This window comes from Epinephelus fuscoguttatus, linkage group LG24, assembly GCF_011397635.1.
Source record: "Epinephelus fuscoguttatus linkage group LG24, E.fuscoguttatus.final_Chr_v1".
NCBI lineage: Eukaryota > Metazoa > Chordata > Actinopteri > Perciformes > Serranidae > Epinephelus > Epinephelus fuscoguttatus.
In genome coordinates, this window is record NC_064775.1 from 20,722,699 (window position 1) to 20,740,401 (window position 17,703).

Here is a 17,703-nt window from a genome sequence, read left to right on the forward strand (position 1 = left end):
AACTCAAAACAAATTCTGCAATTTGCAGCGGTGCTAGGTTACTTTCCAGGCTGTAAGCAGACATTTCAATTTGGGCAGAAGCATTCAAAAGAAACAAGTCCAGGCATCTCATTATATTGGAGAGTTTATTGTGGAAGGATCTTCTGCTGATAATATCTGAAGTGCTTCTATGATTATATGATGCCACTTACTGGTTTGTAATTAGTCCACTTTGTAATTTTAATATTTCATTCATAATTTGAGTAAAGAGCTAAATTTAACTAACTGGGCAGGAAATTTACAACTTTATTTATCCAATTCTGCTCCTGGTGTTTCTGACCTGTGGTTTAGTATTCGCCTCACCACATCTACATATTGTAATTGACTCTGAAATGAAGGATATTAGCTGTAAGCCCTTCAGGTTTGTCAGACCTGCTTATCACCCGACCATTAGTCCTCTGGCTTCCATTTCCCAGCCATCCATCCATCCATCCTTCACCTCATGGTGTACACTTCACCAACAGGCTCAGAAATCAATTTGAAGTCGTAAAGCATAGGAAAAGAAGGCGTGTGCTCTTTCAGCTCAGTTGGGTTCTGGCACTCTCCCCATGAGGTGTTTGAGGTCCGTCAAGATGCAACAACATCTCAGGGCTGAGGCTTTGAAGGATCGCATGGCAGATGAAGTGATACGGCTTCTGCTTGTGTGTGGCGTACGATGTGTGGTGGTTGGGACGGTCTAGTAAGCAGACGGTTTGAACTATGTGGAAAAATTCTTTTTAAGTATTTCTCAAAAGTTTATGACAGGGTCTGATCACTGAGGGGTCTTTAGACTCATTTATTATGCGAATGGGAGAGATTTAATTCAAAAATGAATTAGAACACTTAAAATTTGTTTGAGTGGTTTGATCCATCACAGTAAACATCAAGTTCCTGAGTAACAATTTTGTATTGACTTTTTCTTCAGAAGAAAGTAGTTTTAATGAAAACTATTTACAGTTTGTAGATTAATTAAAGTTCCATTATTGTTAAATGACACTGTAAATTAACATGCATATTGCTTTGGAAAGTTCTGACTTTGTTACCTGTAAATAATGTTGTAAAAGTTCAGGTGAAGAACCCCAACTCATTCTGGATCTCTGAGTGTGATATTGAGTTGGTTCTTCAAGGTGGAGATTTATGTCTCAGCTAGAGTCATTGAAAAAGCATGAATATTAAGACACTAAAACACTGTATCCTATGTAATACTACAATTTTCTATTATTGATATGTAAATTTTGGAAAAGCTTATATACTTATCTGTTTGTATAATTTGAAATTCTTTTGGCACGAGTCTGTGGATATATATTCATGAAAAGACTTTGTGGCCATCTTTGAATTTTTGTACTGATATCGTTAAGTGTCTTGTAAGCCCATGTGGACCGGGCATAATTATGTGCATGGCACTTAAATAAACCAATCAATCAATCAACCAATCAATCAATGTAACTTTTTTTATTAGTTTGTTTTATTAGTTCATGTTGACAGAAAGATAAACAAATATAGTGTTGGAAAGTGCTATTATACTCCTTCATTGTCATTATAGGGCTGCAAGTACACTGCTACATGTAGCTACATGCTAACATCAGGAAAACATGTATTCTTGGTTCCCTATGTTATTAAAATTTTCCCCGCCCCTGAGTGTTATTTTTAAGTTGCCAGTCACCGCCAGCATTTTTGATCATATTCACTATACTATTAAGACCCACAGAATAACACAATGCCATGTTCAGTATCAACACTGTGTGTTCTGTACGACATCTATTGCACGTCTGTCCGTCCTGGAAGAGGGATCCCTCCTCAGTTGCTCTTCCTGAGGTTTCTACCGTTTTTTTTTCCCCGTTAAAGGGTTTTTTTTGGGGAGTTTTTCCTTATCCGCTGTGAGGGTCTTAAGGACAGAGGGATGTCGTATGCTGTAAAGCCCTGTGAGGCAAATTGTGATTTTTTGATATTGGGCTTTATAAATAAAATTGATTGATTGATTGATTGAACACTGTTGTCTCCCATTCCATTGTGGTCGTCTTGTCCGTGTGTGTCACTGTCGCCGTCATGGAGATCCCATTTTGTCCCACCAAACTTGTTTGCTTCTTCGTCCAAACTGGATTCAGAATGTTGATCAAAACAGGAATTGTCGGGGTCTGAGTACAGCAACATCTCCACGGCTTAAGCAACTGTAAAATTGTTCCATCAACGCCAGCATTTTCATGCAGTTTACAAGTTGCTACATTTCCTCTGTAAAAAAGATCTTCCAGTTTCCAGCGCATCTTCCTCTCTGTTTCTTTTTGGACACAACAGCGCTGTTTAATTCCACAAGATGTGTAACAGCTCCCCCTATTTTATAACAGCGAAAACACAGATTGCCGGAATATCTCTTTGATGGCGGGGAAGTGTTCTGTCATAAATGATGGAAAATCTCCACAATGGTGGGGATAGTGTTAATTTCTCCCTGATTTCAGATCATATTCCTGTTCGAACATGTCCTGTTGTGAAGATTTTGGTTTGAAAGCTTTTATTGGTGATCTTTCACAGTAGAAAGTGCCGCTAAAAAGGAGCGTCTCACAGCAAGGGTGAGCACAGGTGTTCCAGCACAGACAGTATGAGGAAAATAAAGTGTTTTTTGAACACTGAAGCATGTAAATGTGTTCTAGTAGACAAACAAAATCCACCTAAAACCCGGAAAAAGAGCATGATAGGTCCCTTTTAACAAACCTAATGGAAATGGTCTGTCTTTGAAACAAGCTGAGCATGTGATGGTTTCCTTATTGATCTGACACATTCATTTTTGCCTCAGTCAGGAAACGGAGATGGAAATAGACATGTGTTTAAGAGGGCTTTTAGCTGTCTTCACAATACGAACGTGTTGTGCATAATGAGGCCCACCTCGACAGCACACTGATATTCCGTATGTTTCACACTACAAGCGTATAATAAAGCAATTATCTGTAAAGGAAAATGGTGTGAAAACCTTTTTCTTTCACTGTTAAGGTCATTACAGGAATATAATGCCCACTCACTCTGGATGCTGTGCGACTTGACGTCCCTCCAGTCCTGTGAGCCGACCTCCTTGTACTGGACCAGGTAGTAGCTAATGGGGACGCCGCCATGAGAGTCAGGCTTCATGAAGGTGACAGTCGCCAAGCGCTGGGAAACGGCTGAGAGACGCACCGAGTATGGGTTTGATGGTACATCTGTAAAGAGACATGACAGCATTTGAATTATTTCAAAGCTGCAGTATACATATTTCAAAATACATACATAATACTAAGGCAGATGCAATTAGCACCCAGTTGTCCCTAGCCAATAATGCTATTTACACCCAGATGTAAATAGCCAATGTGGCTATTTACACCAAGGTGTAAAAGTGTTGGTCTATCGACTCACATGAGACTCAAACCCCAGTCTCTCATGTAAAGGTGCTTAATCCCTGCACCCATCACATCACACTACCTCCATGGATTGTGTTACTGTTTATACTCTATCACTTGACTTTCTGGCAGTACATTTGTGAGTTTTTTCTCATAAATTCACCACTTAAATGTCAGAGAATATCCATGATTGGCTAGCCCTAACCATGACTTCTTTCCCCTCGTCCTAACTACTTCCAACCTTAAAGCATCAACATAACAAGAGCTTGTTACAGTTACAGCACGCTGTGGGATCCATAATTAAAGGAGTTATATATAAGAAATCTAAAGTAAATAGTCGTAAAAAATCCTCCTAATATGTCACAGAGACTAAGGAATAATGTTAATATAACATACTGATCTCACTGACAACAATAGTACAGCCAGAATATTCGCATTTAAAAAACATTTTTACAGTCTGCAAATCTGTTTGTGTTTTGAATTTGTGTTTTGGCCTGTTGCGCCACCCACTGTCGTTTACCAGTCACACAGTCAGTAGAGTCTCAGCATCAGTTACAGTTACGACTGAGCTACAGCAGCACGGCAAGCAGCATTAGCAGTGTCCCGGTACATAGCATTAGCAGCCGGCTTCTCCTCAGCTGTATCCGGGCAGCAGCATTAGCAGTGTCCCGGTACATAGCATTAGCAGCCGGCTCCTCCTCAGCTGTATCCCGGCAGCAGCGTTAGCAGTGTCCCAGTACATAGCATTAGCATCCGGCTTCTCCTCAGCTGTATCCAGGCAGCAGCATTAGCAGTGTCCCGGTACATAGCATTAGCAGCCGGCTCCTCCTCAGCTGTATCCAGGCAGCAGCATTAGCAGTGTCCCGGTACATAGCATTAGCAGCCGGCTTCTCCTCAGCTGTATCCTGGCAGCAGCGTTAGCAGCAGAGAAGCCGGACTTGCTCGAACGGTCTGCTGGAAAACCGAAGATCAAGGACGCGGCGACGCTGTACCTACGGCATAGGCTCTGCATCAACATAGAGCCTACACCGTACCCCACACCGTATCCTGACATGCACCTCCCCAGATATGTAACCACACGTTGTGGCAACGCAGACCTCCTGTCTATTTTTGTAAGCTGAAACCATTTCCCTCAGTGGAAACAAAGCTTTTATTTACTTTCACAGATACGGAACAATAAATTGTGAAGACAATAAAGCCTCCACAGAAATAGCATTTTAAGTCTTTTGTGTGATTTATCCTGGCTTCATATGATGATTCACTCATACTTGCTAGGCTAACTTACACAATGTAAGGTGCCGTAGGCTTGTGCTAATAATGTTAGCATGTTGTATTTCTTTGGAAAATGTGTTTAGTGTAAGACAGTTGTTTTGTCAGTGAACCTTGTGAGTTGTAATGGAGCTGAATTTCGTAATGTTAGCTTTGTTAAATGTTGTTGCTGTTGCCCTTGGCTTCATGTGAGTAGAGGAAAAGTCCACTAGCTGCTAGGCTAATTTATACAATGTAAAATGCCATAGGCTTGTGCTAAAAACATTAGCATGTTGTATTTGTTGAGAAATGTGTCCAGCAAAAGACAAGTGTTTGTCTGTGAATGCTGTGAGTTACATGCGTAGGCTACGACGTAGGCTCTGCATAGAGCTGACACACAAGTCTAAATCCCATGCTAGGGGGATGAATTGGCAGAAATGGAATATAATAAAATAAGTATGCTTTCTTTAGTGTATAATCACCTGAAAACATGAACTGCTATATTGTCATTACCTCAGAATGAGCCATTTATATCTACATAGGGAGTGAGTCTCTGTCTATGCAGAACACCATGTTGCACCGCAATGGTTTTTTTTTCATATGGGTCAGTGTATTGTGCTCAAATTGCCACTAGATGGCACAAAAAAGTGTCCATGAACAAGGACAACAGATCTAAGTTGGGTAGAATGAAGTATAAGACCAAGGTACAAACCTCCTGAACAATGAACACTGAAGGAATTCTAACCTGGAGAAATTTCAGCTGGTTGCAAAGGGGATTTAGTGGCACCACTAAATGCCACTAAATCCCCTTAAATCTTACACACTGTTCCTTTAAAATATTTTTTAACTTTTTTAACTTTTTCACTCAGCTGCACCTTTCATTCGTCCTTGGACTTGTTTTAGTTGCAAACACATGTGCTCCTTTTTTCAGTTCACTTTGAAAGCATCAGTGCGATAATTGTGTAAAGAAATTTCTAGTGGTTTAACTTTGAAGAGAGTGTGCAAAGAAGTGACGAGTCCTTCCACTGGAGATCATCTCTCCTCTGAGTCTCCACTGCTGACTCAAACTTTTACAACTACATGAGTGTGTGTTTCCTACTCTGTGTGTATGTGTGTATTTCTGCAGAATTGTAAGTGTCAGAACAACTTCCAAAACACATTGTTTCCTGCAAGACTACATATTAGGTCAGCTTTTTGCTCACTACTTTTCTCCTTAGCCAGAGCAATTCAATCTGCACTAAAGATAATTGGACTGCACTATTGTGTATTAGCTTGGGCTACCGTAAATTAGGGGGTACTTCAGTAAATAGCGAGGGGTATGGTAAATCAGCTAGCACTATTTGAGATTAGGCGAGGCTGAATAGGGGTTGGGAGTTGTAGTGGAATTTATCATCCTGAGAATTGCAAATAAAGCTATTACCATTAGTAGAGAGGTAGAGGGTTACAAAGCAGTTGAAGAGTTGGAGTTACTGTGAGAGCAGTGATTCGAAAGGTGTGGGATCCCTGACTCCACACATTCGGGACTTTAAATGAAGTCACCAATCTCATTAGAGCAGGTAAAGGGGCCACACAGTAGTGGCAATCCTGCACACTCACCTGCCTGGGCCAGGATGAACTCCTGGTATCGAACTCCAATGTTGTTCCTGGCTGTGCAGTTGTAGCGGCCAAAGTCCCTGTCAGACATAGGAGTCACCTAGAACCAGAGAGAAATATATATTTTTACAGATTTCTCTTGATACTGTCTGTTGCTATGCAAATAGTTTTGAAATTATTTTAAATCGGCTTTCATCTTTGTGAAGCTAAACAAAGTGAAAAATTACCTTTATGCTGCACTAATCAAAATTTTCATAACAGCAACCGGCTAAATGACTGGTGTTGATTGTCGTGACACACCCACATGGATTATCATCTGACTCTGACATTTTAGCATCCTAAAGCTTATTGTTTCAGTTTACGACCACAAATTGAGCATATCATTAGTTCGGGCAGGACACAACGTCAAGCTCAGCTCACATCCCAGCTACATCAGCTGATATCGAACAGCCCCACCAACTGATGGGTCAGCTGCTTGATGGAAGGGAGTCAGCTGATAGATCACATGATTTCTTTCTATGCAACCAATTGGCAAATCTCCTTCAGGGCGCTCTATTTAAACAGCTCTGGCCTGCCTACTGTTCAGCTTCTACTTCAACTTCACCCCAGCTCCTCCTTTTCATTTTGTGTCTGACTTATCAATGTCATTTCTGATTGTCAATGATGCTGCTCTATTCTGTTCCCATGGGGTCTTTGCTGTTGCTCTCCCTGCCTTAGGCTTTCCTTGTAGGAGCATGGAAGGGCAGATAAGTTTGCTCTCTGTGCTTAGGCTTTCCTCATTTGCACGTGGAAGGGCAGAGAGGTGTGCTCTCTCTCTGCCTCAAGGCTTTCCACGTAGGTGCGTGGAAGAGGCTTTCTGCGTAGGCCAGAGGAAAGGCAGAGAGGCCCCAGGACAGAACCATATCACCAAATATAATACTGCAAATGGAAATAAAGTTTTCCTGACTGAACTTAACTAATTTGGTTCATTCTCATAAAGTTGTTTTAAAGTTTTAATCAAAACAGCTCTAATAAACCCACCATATGCTTCCTGCCCAGTACCAAATGGCAGATAAACAACTAGCAGGTGAATATGGTGGAGCATTTAGCAGCTAAAGAGGCAAATACTTCTCTAACAAAGTTTGGTAGAGACTAGCCTGGGAACCAGATGAATCTGCCGGCTCATGTGTTATTATCTCTGGCAGATGCCTCTGGTCCCCCTCCGGTTCAGACATATTTCCACCCAACCTGGCCCACTTAGGGCAAATCATAACTGTTAATCTAATATGGTGCGAGCTTCATGCAATGACTAAAAACTTTTGGAGCCTTCGCACTCAATGCAACATATGTCATGATGTCATGTAGTGCCGTTGAGGCATTTTCAGGAACAACCAAGATGCAGCTGCAGCTGATGTGGAAGTTAACACTAATGTACGATTTTTAAATTGTGATGGCAAAAATACTTGTTCACAAACATACTGATGCTACATCATTTGAGTGCATTATGTTGTGGAAAATAGAGACTCAAAACACAGGACTGGACAATAAAGGGTTTACTTGCAAGAAAGCCTAAGAATTGGTACATCATGACAATTTATAGTGTCAAAACAAGCAATATCAGTTGACACACCTACAAACTTTCCGATACAAATTAAAAGGTTTTTCCTGTTATTCCGATAACCAGTTCTGGGAACAATTGCTTCTCCTCATGTAACCAAATTTGGTCAGGGTATGTCAGGCCATCTGGCTTAAGTCCTTAAGTCATGTCAGGTCATCTACATTGTAAACTCTGCACGCTAGGGGCCGCACACATGCCGTGTTTTTTGTGCCCGCAAATTCTTTCTTTTTTTTTTTTTTTTTGTTAATGTAGATGCACAGCAGGCGCACTCAGATGCCAGAGCCATGCCACATCACGCACCACGTCATGTGACAAGGAACAACCAATCACAGCTGACAGATATCTTTCCCTTCTTCCCTAAATATCAGTCTGTGATAAATATGGAAAAGTTGATCATTTTATTGCAGGGCTACCGAGAGCTTCACATATGTCGCACAGATGATAGGCCTACACACTTATGAACAGCACCTGGAAGAAGGTCAGCTCTGTACTCAAGATTTCAGGTAAATAGTCTATGATACCGTGCTTGGTAAGGATACTTAGCAACCTCAGATGCATGCTGCTGCTGCGCTCTTTTAAAGCTGGCTCAAAAAAGGCACAGAAGTAGCACCGAAACTACCAAAGAGGAAGAACAGAGCCATTGGATTTTGGCTGGACTACAGCAAAGTGGGTACAAGCCCTATAAACGTGAAAGATAGCTGGTGATCTCATTATTAGTCTCCTTTTCCCTGCTTTTGGATGTTTTAATATATAGTTTTATTTCGCCAGCTGGCACTTACATATTCTATTCAGCATTTGTGAACGCAACTCTATGCAGTTCGGTAAAGTTAGAAAGATATTCACATATTTGAACGTCCCAGATCAATAACTCATAAGCAAAACGTTGTTAAAACACCAACATGGCCTCTTTCCAACCACAGAGTCAGTTCAGCAACGAGCTACAACCTAATTTTCATCGTCTTTTGAACTGGACAATAACGTTGCTCTCTATGTGCAGCTGGCTGACTTTGCCTTTGTCTGTCTACAAAGTGCTCCACTGAAAAGAGATACTACAAAAATATTCTTTCTTATACAGTGTAGTGTCACCAAATTCACTTCACACATATAATTATAGAACTAAACTAAAATATGCTGGTTGTAAAAAAGGTGTTTGCTGTGCACATGACCATGATAATACCACCTCCGCCTCATTTTGAGCCAGCAAAACCCAAGACTTGGAATGACTGTTGCTCCATATGGTGTGTGTACAGTGTGTGAACTTTCTCATGGTCTGTAATTGCGAGCAAAGTGACTTGTACCCACCTCCAGCACAGACTTGCCGTCTACACTGTGGACCCGCGTGTTGGCAGTTCCCTCTGCAGAGATGGTGAAGCGTTCTCTCCTCCACAGCATGGTGGCAGGAGGGTTGGACATCACGTCACAGCTTATGTTCACCGGGTTCCCTTCCCAAGAGTAATAGATGGTGTGGTTGGTCAGGAACTTCGGTATATCTGTCAGAAACATAAAGATATTATCTCTCAAAGATGCATGGTTTATATGGTAAATCAGCTAAAACAAGACATAAATTGCTAAAAGAATATTTGATGGTGTGTTTGGAATTTGTGGCAGCCAATTAAACACTCAAATCAAAGGTGAAGCTGTACTTCATGATCAAAGACATAAAATGACTTGCTGAGGCTTAACCCACAAATTCCTCGTAGAAAGAAGAATTTCATTAATGCTCCCCAAACGCCCTCTGCAATGTTAAAAAGAAAAACTTAATTGAAGCCACTATGTTCAGGGGAAGTGGATCTCTGTTGCGATCATCTCCGCAAGAACAAAAATAAAGGATGCGAAGAGAAGCTCATTTGCCCCAGCAAATAAGAAGGGCAGTAATAGAGGATCGTGGCGGCAAGCTGTTGTGCGCATTTCTTTCGGCCCAGTCAGCCCAGCTCAGTCGGAGAGGCATTATGGTTGTTTTATGCTCGCTTGCAGGATTCCATTAAAGAGATTGATGCCTGGCTCTCTGTCACAGCCGAGGACGCGTTATCCCCCTGCAGCCTGCAGTGACTTAGTAAATGAGTTCATTAGTTCGGTGGCAGCGGCTGCCTCAGCCCCGCCACACTCCGACTCACAGCCTGTGTCTTCTCTGCAGAGCGGGACTGGAGTCTGAGAGCAAGTTGTCAGCTGTGGCTCTGGCAAAACAAGTTTACAGTGTAATGACAGCGACTTTGCTTCATGGTTGGAGTGTGCATGCATGTGAGGGGTTTTTTTTTCTACATGGGGGCGCCATTAAACTTTTTCCAAAATGTCGACTTTTCAATGCAAAATCCATGAACCCAAAAGTCACCTCAGCCAGAGGAGGAGAAAATTGGTTTCCACATGACAACAAAGATGCAGTATTCAATTTTTTACCCTCCCTGTCTCTCTGACTACATTTGTTTGTCTGCCCTCTCTCTTTGTTGTTCCTCCGAGCGCCAAGGTGGAAAAAAAAAGAAGCAATTTCCATTGGTTCAGGCAACAGAACCGCTCTCATAATGAACCTAATAATTCCGAGGCCAAAATGGAGATCTTTGCTTCAGAGCTCATTAGGCAGGGGATAGCCCGCCCCAAATAACCCCAAACAACTAGCACTGAGGAATGGGCGCGCTCATCGGGAAGTAGGGGAGCTGTCGGCAGGGGTAAAGGCGACGCATGATATCCTCTCCCTAATTAACCCTTCTGAAGACTGTGTGTGCGTGTGTGTGTGGTTTTGAGCGGGTGAGTTGTTTACAATAATATAATGATCTTCAGAAAGAAAAACAGCCACAGTGTGAAAAGAATTATTAGAACTAAGTGCGGTCGAACTTTTGAACTCAGTACAAGGCTGTAGGGGTGCACGTGTTTCTCGCTAGGTTGCCGATTTGACTGCTTAAACGTGTGTTTTATTTTCACATTAAGGATCTGAAAGTGCTAATGGAAACGCAGAGAGTGTGGGAGTTAGTGGGGTTATATCAGGTCACCAAGGCCCCTTAAGCAACACTGTTATCTTATTTGCCCACGGACAATGTTACACATTTAGTTGTTTTACATTTGCAACTCTCGAGAAAAATAAGCACTTACATCTGCTCACTTAACTTCAGAATGTTGTTTCTTGTGCTGACATCAGTGTTGTAGTGTTGCATTTAGCAGAACATCTTGAATACAGTGAGTAACCTCAAAGAAAAATCAGTCTCTTAATTCAGTAAATTTAAAACACAGACATATCTTACTATGTATCTTCTTACTATATAATGACTAAAACTGTGTATCTGTGTGTCTGTTCCACGTTTTTCTCCTCACTGACTTGGTCAATCCATGTGAAATTTGGCGGTAGAGGGTCATGGGAGGATGCCAATGAAGCAATATTACATCAATTGGCCAAAGGGGGGCGCTATAGCAGCCAATTGAAATTGCAAACTTTGAATGGGCATATCTCATGCCCTATATGTTGTAGAGACCTGAAACTTTGCACAGAGATGCCTCTCCTCATGAGGAACACATTTGCCTCAAGAACCCATAACTTCCGCTTATATAGATTTTCCGCCATTTTGAATTTTTTGAAAAACACTTAAAATCGATCTCTTCCTAGGAAGTTTGACCGATCTGCATGAAACTGGGTGAACATAATCTAGGGACCAATATCTAAAGTTCCCTCTTGGCAAAAGTTGGAAAACTTAAGGCAATGAATATTGCGGAGGGCGTGGCTCATCACATAAAGGTGTATAACATCTCAAGGGTTTCACCCATCACCACGCAACTTTGTAGGCATATGACCACACATAATCTGAGGGGACCCCTCCATTATTGACCCAATCAAACAAAATGGGGGCGCTAGAGAGCTCATTTCTTATCTAGACCTAACTCCCATATCGATTTCTGTTACGTACTTCATGGAATACATTGCTCTTCTTAATGGGTTCAGGTGAATATTTAATCTGCAATTTCCTATGACCTGTACACCAAACTCACACCATGTCAAACTGTACGTGGGCAACTGTGCACTCAATGGGTATGGACTAGTTATACTCCAATTACTTGATTTGTTCATTACACCTTTGAAGTAAATAGAAATCATTTAAGGGTAAGTATAATATTTTTTCAATCTGGAATCTATTTTCCTATGGGTTTGTGTCTAAATGACTAACCGTGAATGAAGTAGGCTGCTACATATGATATGAGATGAAACGGTACTGGAAGTGTCTGTGACTATGAGACAGTGAAATGTTGTAAATGATACTCTGTAATCTTATAATGGAAAATACAGAAACATTGAAAACACTAAAGTTCACCATTGGCCAAGACTTACAACACATGTAGGTATCACAAGGCTATGTGTGACAGTATAGATATTTTTTGCTATTAAGTTAGATGATGATGAAACTACTCTGAATAGTGTCACATAAAACACATTACCATGATGCCAGACTGTTTCTGCTACTGAAGTAATGGGTGAAAAAGTTGCTTAGTTAATGACTGATGAGGTCTTTTGATCGAAATGTTGCATATATAATAACAGGAGCCAATTAACAGACAGGTTTGTCCATGGATACTTTTTTCTTTAGTGATCTGATTGGTCGGAGGTCAGGCTGTTGACAGATTATGATCCAACAGCTGTACTGAAAACCCTGAGTTACCCCTTAATTTACCTCACTAACTCCAAATCCTGCTTCGTAGTACAGGCCACAGGTTGAAAAATACCAAACTTACACTTTATTGCCCTGTAGAAAAAATAATCTATTATTGATTTTGTTTGAATCAGGAAAGTCAGCTTTGTTAAATGTGTAGTCTTGTGCACACCTGTAGTATAGTTTCAGAGGTGTTTCCCCTTAACTTCCCTTATTAGACCTCTGTCCTTAAACACCTGATGACCAGACAATAAACATACTCACACTCAATGTCCAGGAACATGCTCTTCTGATGACCTCCGATCCTGCTCAGCGCTTCGCAGTCAAATCGACCCAAGTCTGCAAGCCTTACACCGCTGATGGTCAGCACCGACTTGCCGTGACGACCACGGACTTCAAAGCGTCCATCTTGACTCTGGAAAAACAAAACCAACAAACATATACAAATTGTTGTTATTCTCTTCTGTTAAGATACCAAAAAAGAAAAGGTCAGAAACTGTAGCTGCAAGGTTTATTTGTGGAGCGTCTTGGGTGATAAAGGATTGGCATTTACATCCCTATAATTTCCACACACTTAATGCCCTTAATAAGTGGTTTGGTGTGTAAACGTCTGATCAAAATCAACCCAAACACAACATTTGTAGCCTGACAGAGCAGCTAATCAGATAGACCTGCGCTGCTGAAACAGGAGGGAAAGATTATAGTTGTTAAGTTTAAAAAGGCAATTTATTTGACATTATATTTAAAGAATTTGCCACATCCGTACTTGCTATTGTGTAAAGCTGGACTGAGATATGAAAACAGGAACACATAGCAAACATCCTGCCACCGCAGTCCCCAAGTAATTTACAGAAAGTTCTTCATCTAACTTGGAGCAACTGAGTGTCAGCCCCCCTTGATCCATCCTGACCCCCCTTACAGGCAACCGTCACTTGTCACACGGAGTCGGGGTTAATGCAATAAACTGTTGATTTATTACAAGGTCATTACATCTGTATGAAGACAGATGGTATCAATTTGAAGCAACGGGTCAATTACAGCAGACGAGGCTATCATTCCAGTAATCGACATTCACTCGTAATGAGAAGAAACACCCCAGGAGCATCTTTGTTGCAGACTCTACGTGGCTGTAGCCTTCAGACTGTTACCTAACAGATAACCTTTAGTTACCCCGAAGAAACTACTTCTCAGAGGTCCTGCCTGTGATGCGTTTAAGATCTGCAGAAAGGCTTTTGTTTTAATTGGAGTCCACAGTCCAAAGGCATACAAGTTAGGTTACATGGTGACTCTAAACTGGCTGGAGGTGTGAATGTAAGAGTGAATGGTTGTCTGTCACCTGTGTCAGCCCTCTGATAGTCTGGCCCCGCCTCTAGCCCAATATCAGCTGGGACAGGCTCCAGCCCCCTGTGACCCCTAACAGGATAAGCGGTTACAGAAAATGAATGAATGATTGAAAGGATACAGTGACGCCCCCATAAATTTTTCATACGGGTGGCCAGATTGGGCCAGTGAAAATCTTGGGGTGGCACACATAACCTAAAGCCATAACTGAATTTCAGGGTTTCGATTATGTTATCGGTTAGTTGAAAATTATGCAAATAGGCCTATGAAGAGTTCAGAAATTGCTGATATACTTTTGTTTCTTATTTCACAGTAAATATTACTAATTATCAAATGTACATAGACTAATTAAGGTAACATAAACATTTTAAGTTCCACAACAATCCTATTTCAATACATTTTGGACTCGAGAAGTGTGGACTCGAGTCACCAAGTCAATGGCTTTCAACTCGTCTTGAGAAAAGAAAACAAAAAAACAACAACTTAATAATCAACTTAGACTTTAACACCAATGACTCGTGACTTCACTTGGATTTGAGCCTTTTCACTTGAAAACACTTGGTACCTCCCCCCAAACCCAAAGATTAAAAATCTTTTAAAAGTGTGCCACAAGTCAATTTATTTCCTAAATCAACTAACGTTATCACAGTTCATTCCCTGCAAGTTGACACTTACTTCCCCGGATTCACTTTATCTGAACCAATGTGATAGTATCCAGTGAAGCTGCAGGGGCGTCAGTTGGAAAAAATGACACCAGAGATACAAAAACGAAACTGCAGTGTAAAAAAATGCACAGAAAAGGTACAAAATACAGACAGACATATTAACTCCAACAAAATTGTTTTAACATTAATTAATTAATTCCTTCATTCATTCATTTTCAGTCACCACATATCCTGTTAGGGGTCGCGGCTGACATTGGGCAAGAGGCGGGGTATACCCTGGACAGGTCGCCAGACTATGGCAGGGCTAACATATAGAGACACCGGGAGAACATGCAAACTCCACACAGAAGGACTCCCCCACCCTGGGTTTGAACAAGGAACTATCCTGCTGTGCTAACCACTGCCTCACTGTGCAAACAGTTTATTAAAAAATAAATAGTAAGTTTTTAAAGCATTCATGATTTTTGAAAATTATTACTCTGTTGTTAAAAACGGTATTACATTAGGTGAAGAGCACATTGAGACTAGTTTAGGACTCGAAACAAAAAGTTCAGCACTTGGGACTTGACTCTGGACTTAAGTGTAAAGCGTTGAGACTTACTTTTGTCTCGAAAAAAGTACTTGGTCCCACCTCTGTTAAGTGTCTATACATGTTAGGCAATTGATTGTTCTTCAAATGGGCTGGTTGTCCTATTCCTTAAAAAACAAACAAATATAGAGCTTTTATTTGAGTACAGTGATTGTAAGGAACAAAACCACAACTGGGAAGAAGCCTTCTCTAGTTTAGGGGAGACTTGTGGGTACTCAGAACCAATTTTCAGTCAGATATCTTGAGGTGAGAGGTCAAGGGACCTCTTTAAAAAACACACCATGCCAGTTGGTCCCACGCCATAATTTAGCCTAAACTGTGAATGTTATTTTGCCCCCTTTCCAAAAAAGCTATGCTGACATGGTTGGTACCAATGGATACCGAAGGTTGTCTAGTTTCTCAAGATACCACTTGATTCATACTAGCTTAAAAAATGAGTGCTTCACAAGAATTTTAAAGACAGTTCAGTCAGGACCACTTTCGCCAAAGAAAACTTTATTTCCATTTGCAGTATTATATTTGGTAGTATGGCTCTGTTTTGGGACCACGTTTGCCTTTCCTCTGGCCTACGCAGAAAGCCTTGAGGCAGAGAAAGAGCACAACTCTCTGACCTTCTGCGTGCCCACATGGAAAGCCTGAGGCGGAGAGAGCAAACCTCCCTGCCCTTCCATGCGCCTACACAGAAAGCCTAAGGTAGGGAAAGCAGCAGAGAGGAATCATATTATCTATCAGCTGGCTGACTCCCTTCCATCAATCAGCTGCTCCATCAGTTGATTGGGCTGTTTGAGATCAGCTGATGTAGCTGGGATGTGAGCTGAGCTTGACATTGTGTCCTGCCTGAACTAACACTATGCTCAATTTTTGATTTGGGGCTGAATTGTCCTTTAAACACCATCAGTTTCCTTGTCATAATATCAACTTTGCTGTTGAAGCATATGGTCAGAAACTGGTAATTACATGACCTCTTGCATGACATGAATACAGCTTTACTCTGATAAAGCTTATCAGGAACTGAAGTTATAGACTTCCTGCGGCACTTTGTTGCATACACTGTCAGATGCTGCAAAAACAAAAATCTCTCTAAATACAGCTGTAGCAACAAAAAAACCAAAAGCATTGTGGGGTATCCCTGTACTTAATGGGCTTACTGGGAGCCTAATTTGACTCTCAGCTTCAACTGTCTTTTGTTTCGTTTTTAGTTCTAATTCCTTTATTAGGAGCAAACTCACAATACTAATTTGAGTGTAATCCTACATTAACTCGCAGGCCTTGAGCTAAATAACTTCTCTTCTATTTTTACTCTATTAAATCTGTTTATCCAAGTTGACTTAATTGACTAATTAGAAGGCAACAATGTGGGGAAAGCAAATCAGATAGATGTTTTAGTCATCAAAAGTCACGATAAACAATTGTATATTGTTTTAACGCCACAAAGCTTCTGCGCAGCGTGTGTCTGCCCCTCATGTCATTTCCTGATGGTGCTTATAAAACATGTCCATGTCAGTGGTCTCCTCATAAAAAGATCTGCTTCTTAGATTATACAAGCCAGTCCATTGCAGCGTTACTTAGCAGTGATAGTGTAATCATGATATGTTGCTGCTAGCACTGATATCCATTTTTTTTTTTTTTTGGTTCACAGAGGCTTCAAGAGCCCAGGAAAGATTGCAACCCTAATGTATGCCATGTGCCGTTTGGTGAGTACTTACATTGAAAATACCCCACGGCACTCTCAGACTCTATGAATAATAAGAAGAACTCAACTAAAACTGTGTTTCCTATTCATGGCGGTGCCTCGTCTGTGGAAAGAGAATGTCAAAGCAACTTCTTCATTACACATTTATACTGAAGAAGAAACAATGAAGCAAACAAAAGCTTCAGTAGTCCGTGTTCATAATGTTTATCATCTGGTTTACTGAAATAACATGGATACAGGGTGTTTTGTTGTTTTTTGTTTTTTTGTTTTTTTTTTTAGAAAGGGTCCTCCATGAATAGGAAAAAATTATAAAAGAATAAAATAAAAAATAAGTACTTCAAGATAAAAGATGAAGATGGCATTGTTTGAATGATTTATCCAGTGTGTCTAATCCCTCCTCCCCCAGTGAAAGTAATTTTAGACTATCATTAAATGAGCTTAGCATTAGTTAAGGCAGGACACAATGTCACATCCCAGCTACATCAGCTGATCTCAAACAGCCCAATCAACTGATGGAGCAGCTGCTTGATGGAAGGGAGTCAGCTGATAGATCACGATTCCATTCTATGCAACCAAACCAATCCTTCAGGGCGCCAAATTTAAACAGCTCTGGCCTGCCTACTATTGCGGCTTCCTCTCCAAATGGCTTTGCAGCCCGCCTCCACCCCAGCTCCTCCTTTTCATGCTGTGTCTAACTTATTAATGTCATTTCTGTTTGTCATTGAAGCTGCTCTGTTCTGTTCCCGAGGTCTTTGCTGCTGCTCTCTCTGACTTTGGCTTTGCTCATTTGCACGTGGAAAGGCAGAGAGGTTTGCTCTCTCCACCTGAGGCTTTTCACGTTGGTGCATGGAAGGGCAGAGAGGCCCTAGAACAGAGCCATACCATTAAATATAATACTGCAAATGGAAATAAAGTTTTCTTTGACTAAAGTGGTCCTGATTGAGATACGTATTTTTCCTGTTACCTGTTGTG

At 41.1% G+C, this 17,703-nt stretch overlaps 1 protein-coding gene across 2 annotated transcripts in view; it reads right to left on the reverse strand.

Moving 5' to 3' along the window:
* The window catches only part of LOC125884972 (neural cell adhesion molecule 2-like), a 521,830-nt gene that overhangs the window by 63,823 nt on the left and 440,304 nt on the right, over window positions 1–17,703 (reverse strand). For both annotated transcript variants that reach the window (XM_049570309.1, XM_049570308.1), the window contains exons 9-12: window positions 12,708–12,858; window positions 9,121–9,308; window positions 6,225–6,321; window positions 3,030–3,203 (exon numbers count right to left, since the gene is read on the reverse strand). In XM_049570309.1, coding sequence (XP_049426266.1) covers window positions 3,030–3,203; window positions 6,225–6,321; window positions 9,121–9,308; window positions 12,708–12,858 — 610 coding nt within the window. The remainder of the gene's footprint in view (window positions 1–3,029; window positions 3,204–6,224; window positions 6,322–9,120; window positions 9,309–12,707; window positions 12,859–17,703) is intronic.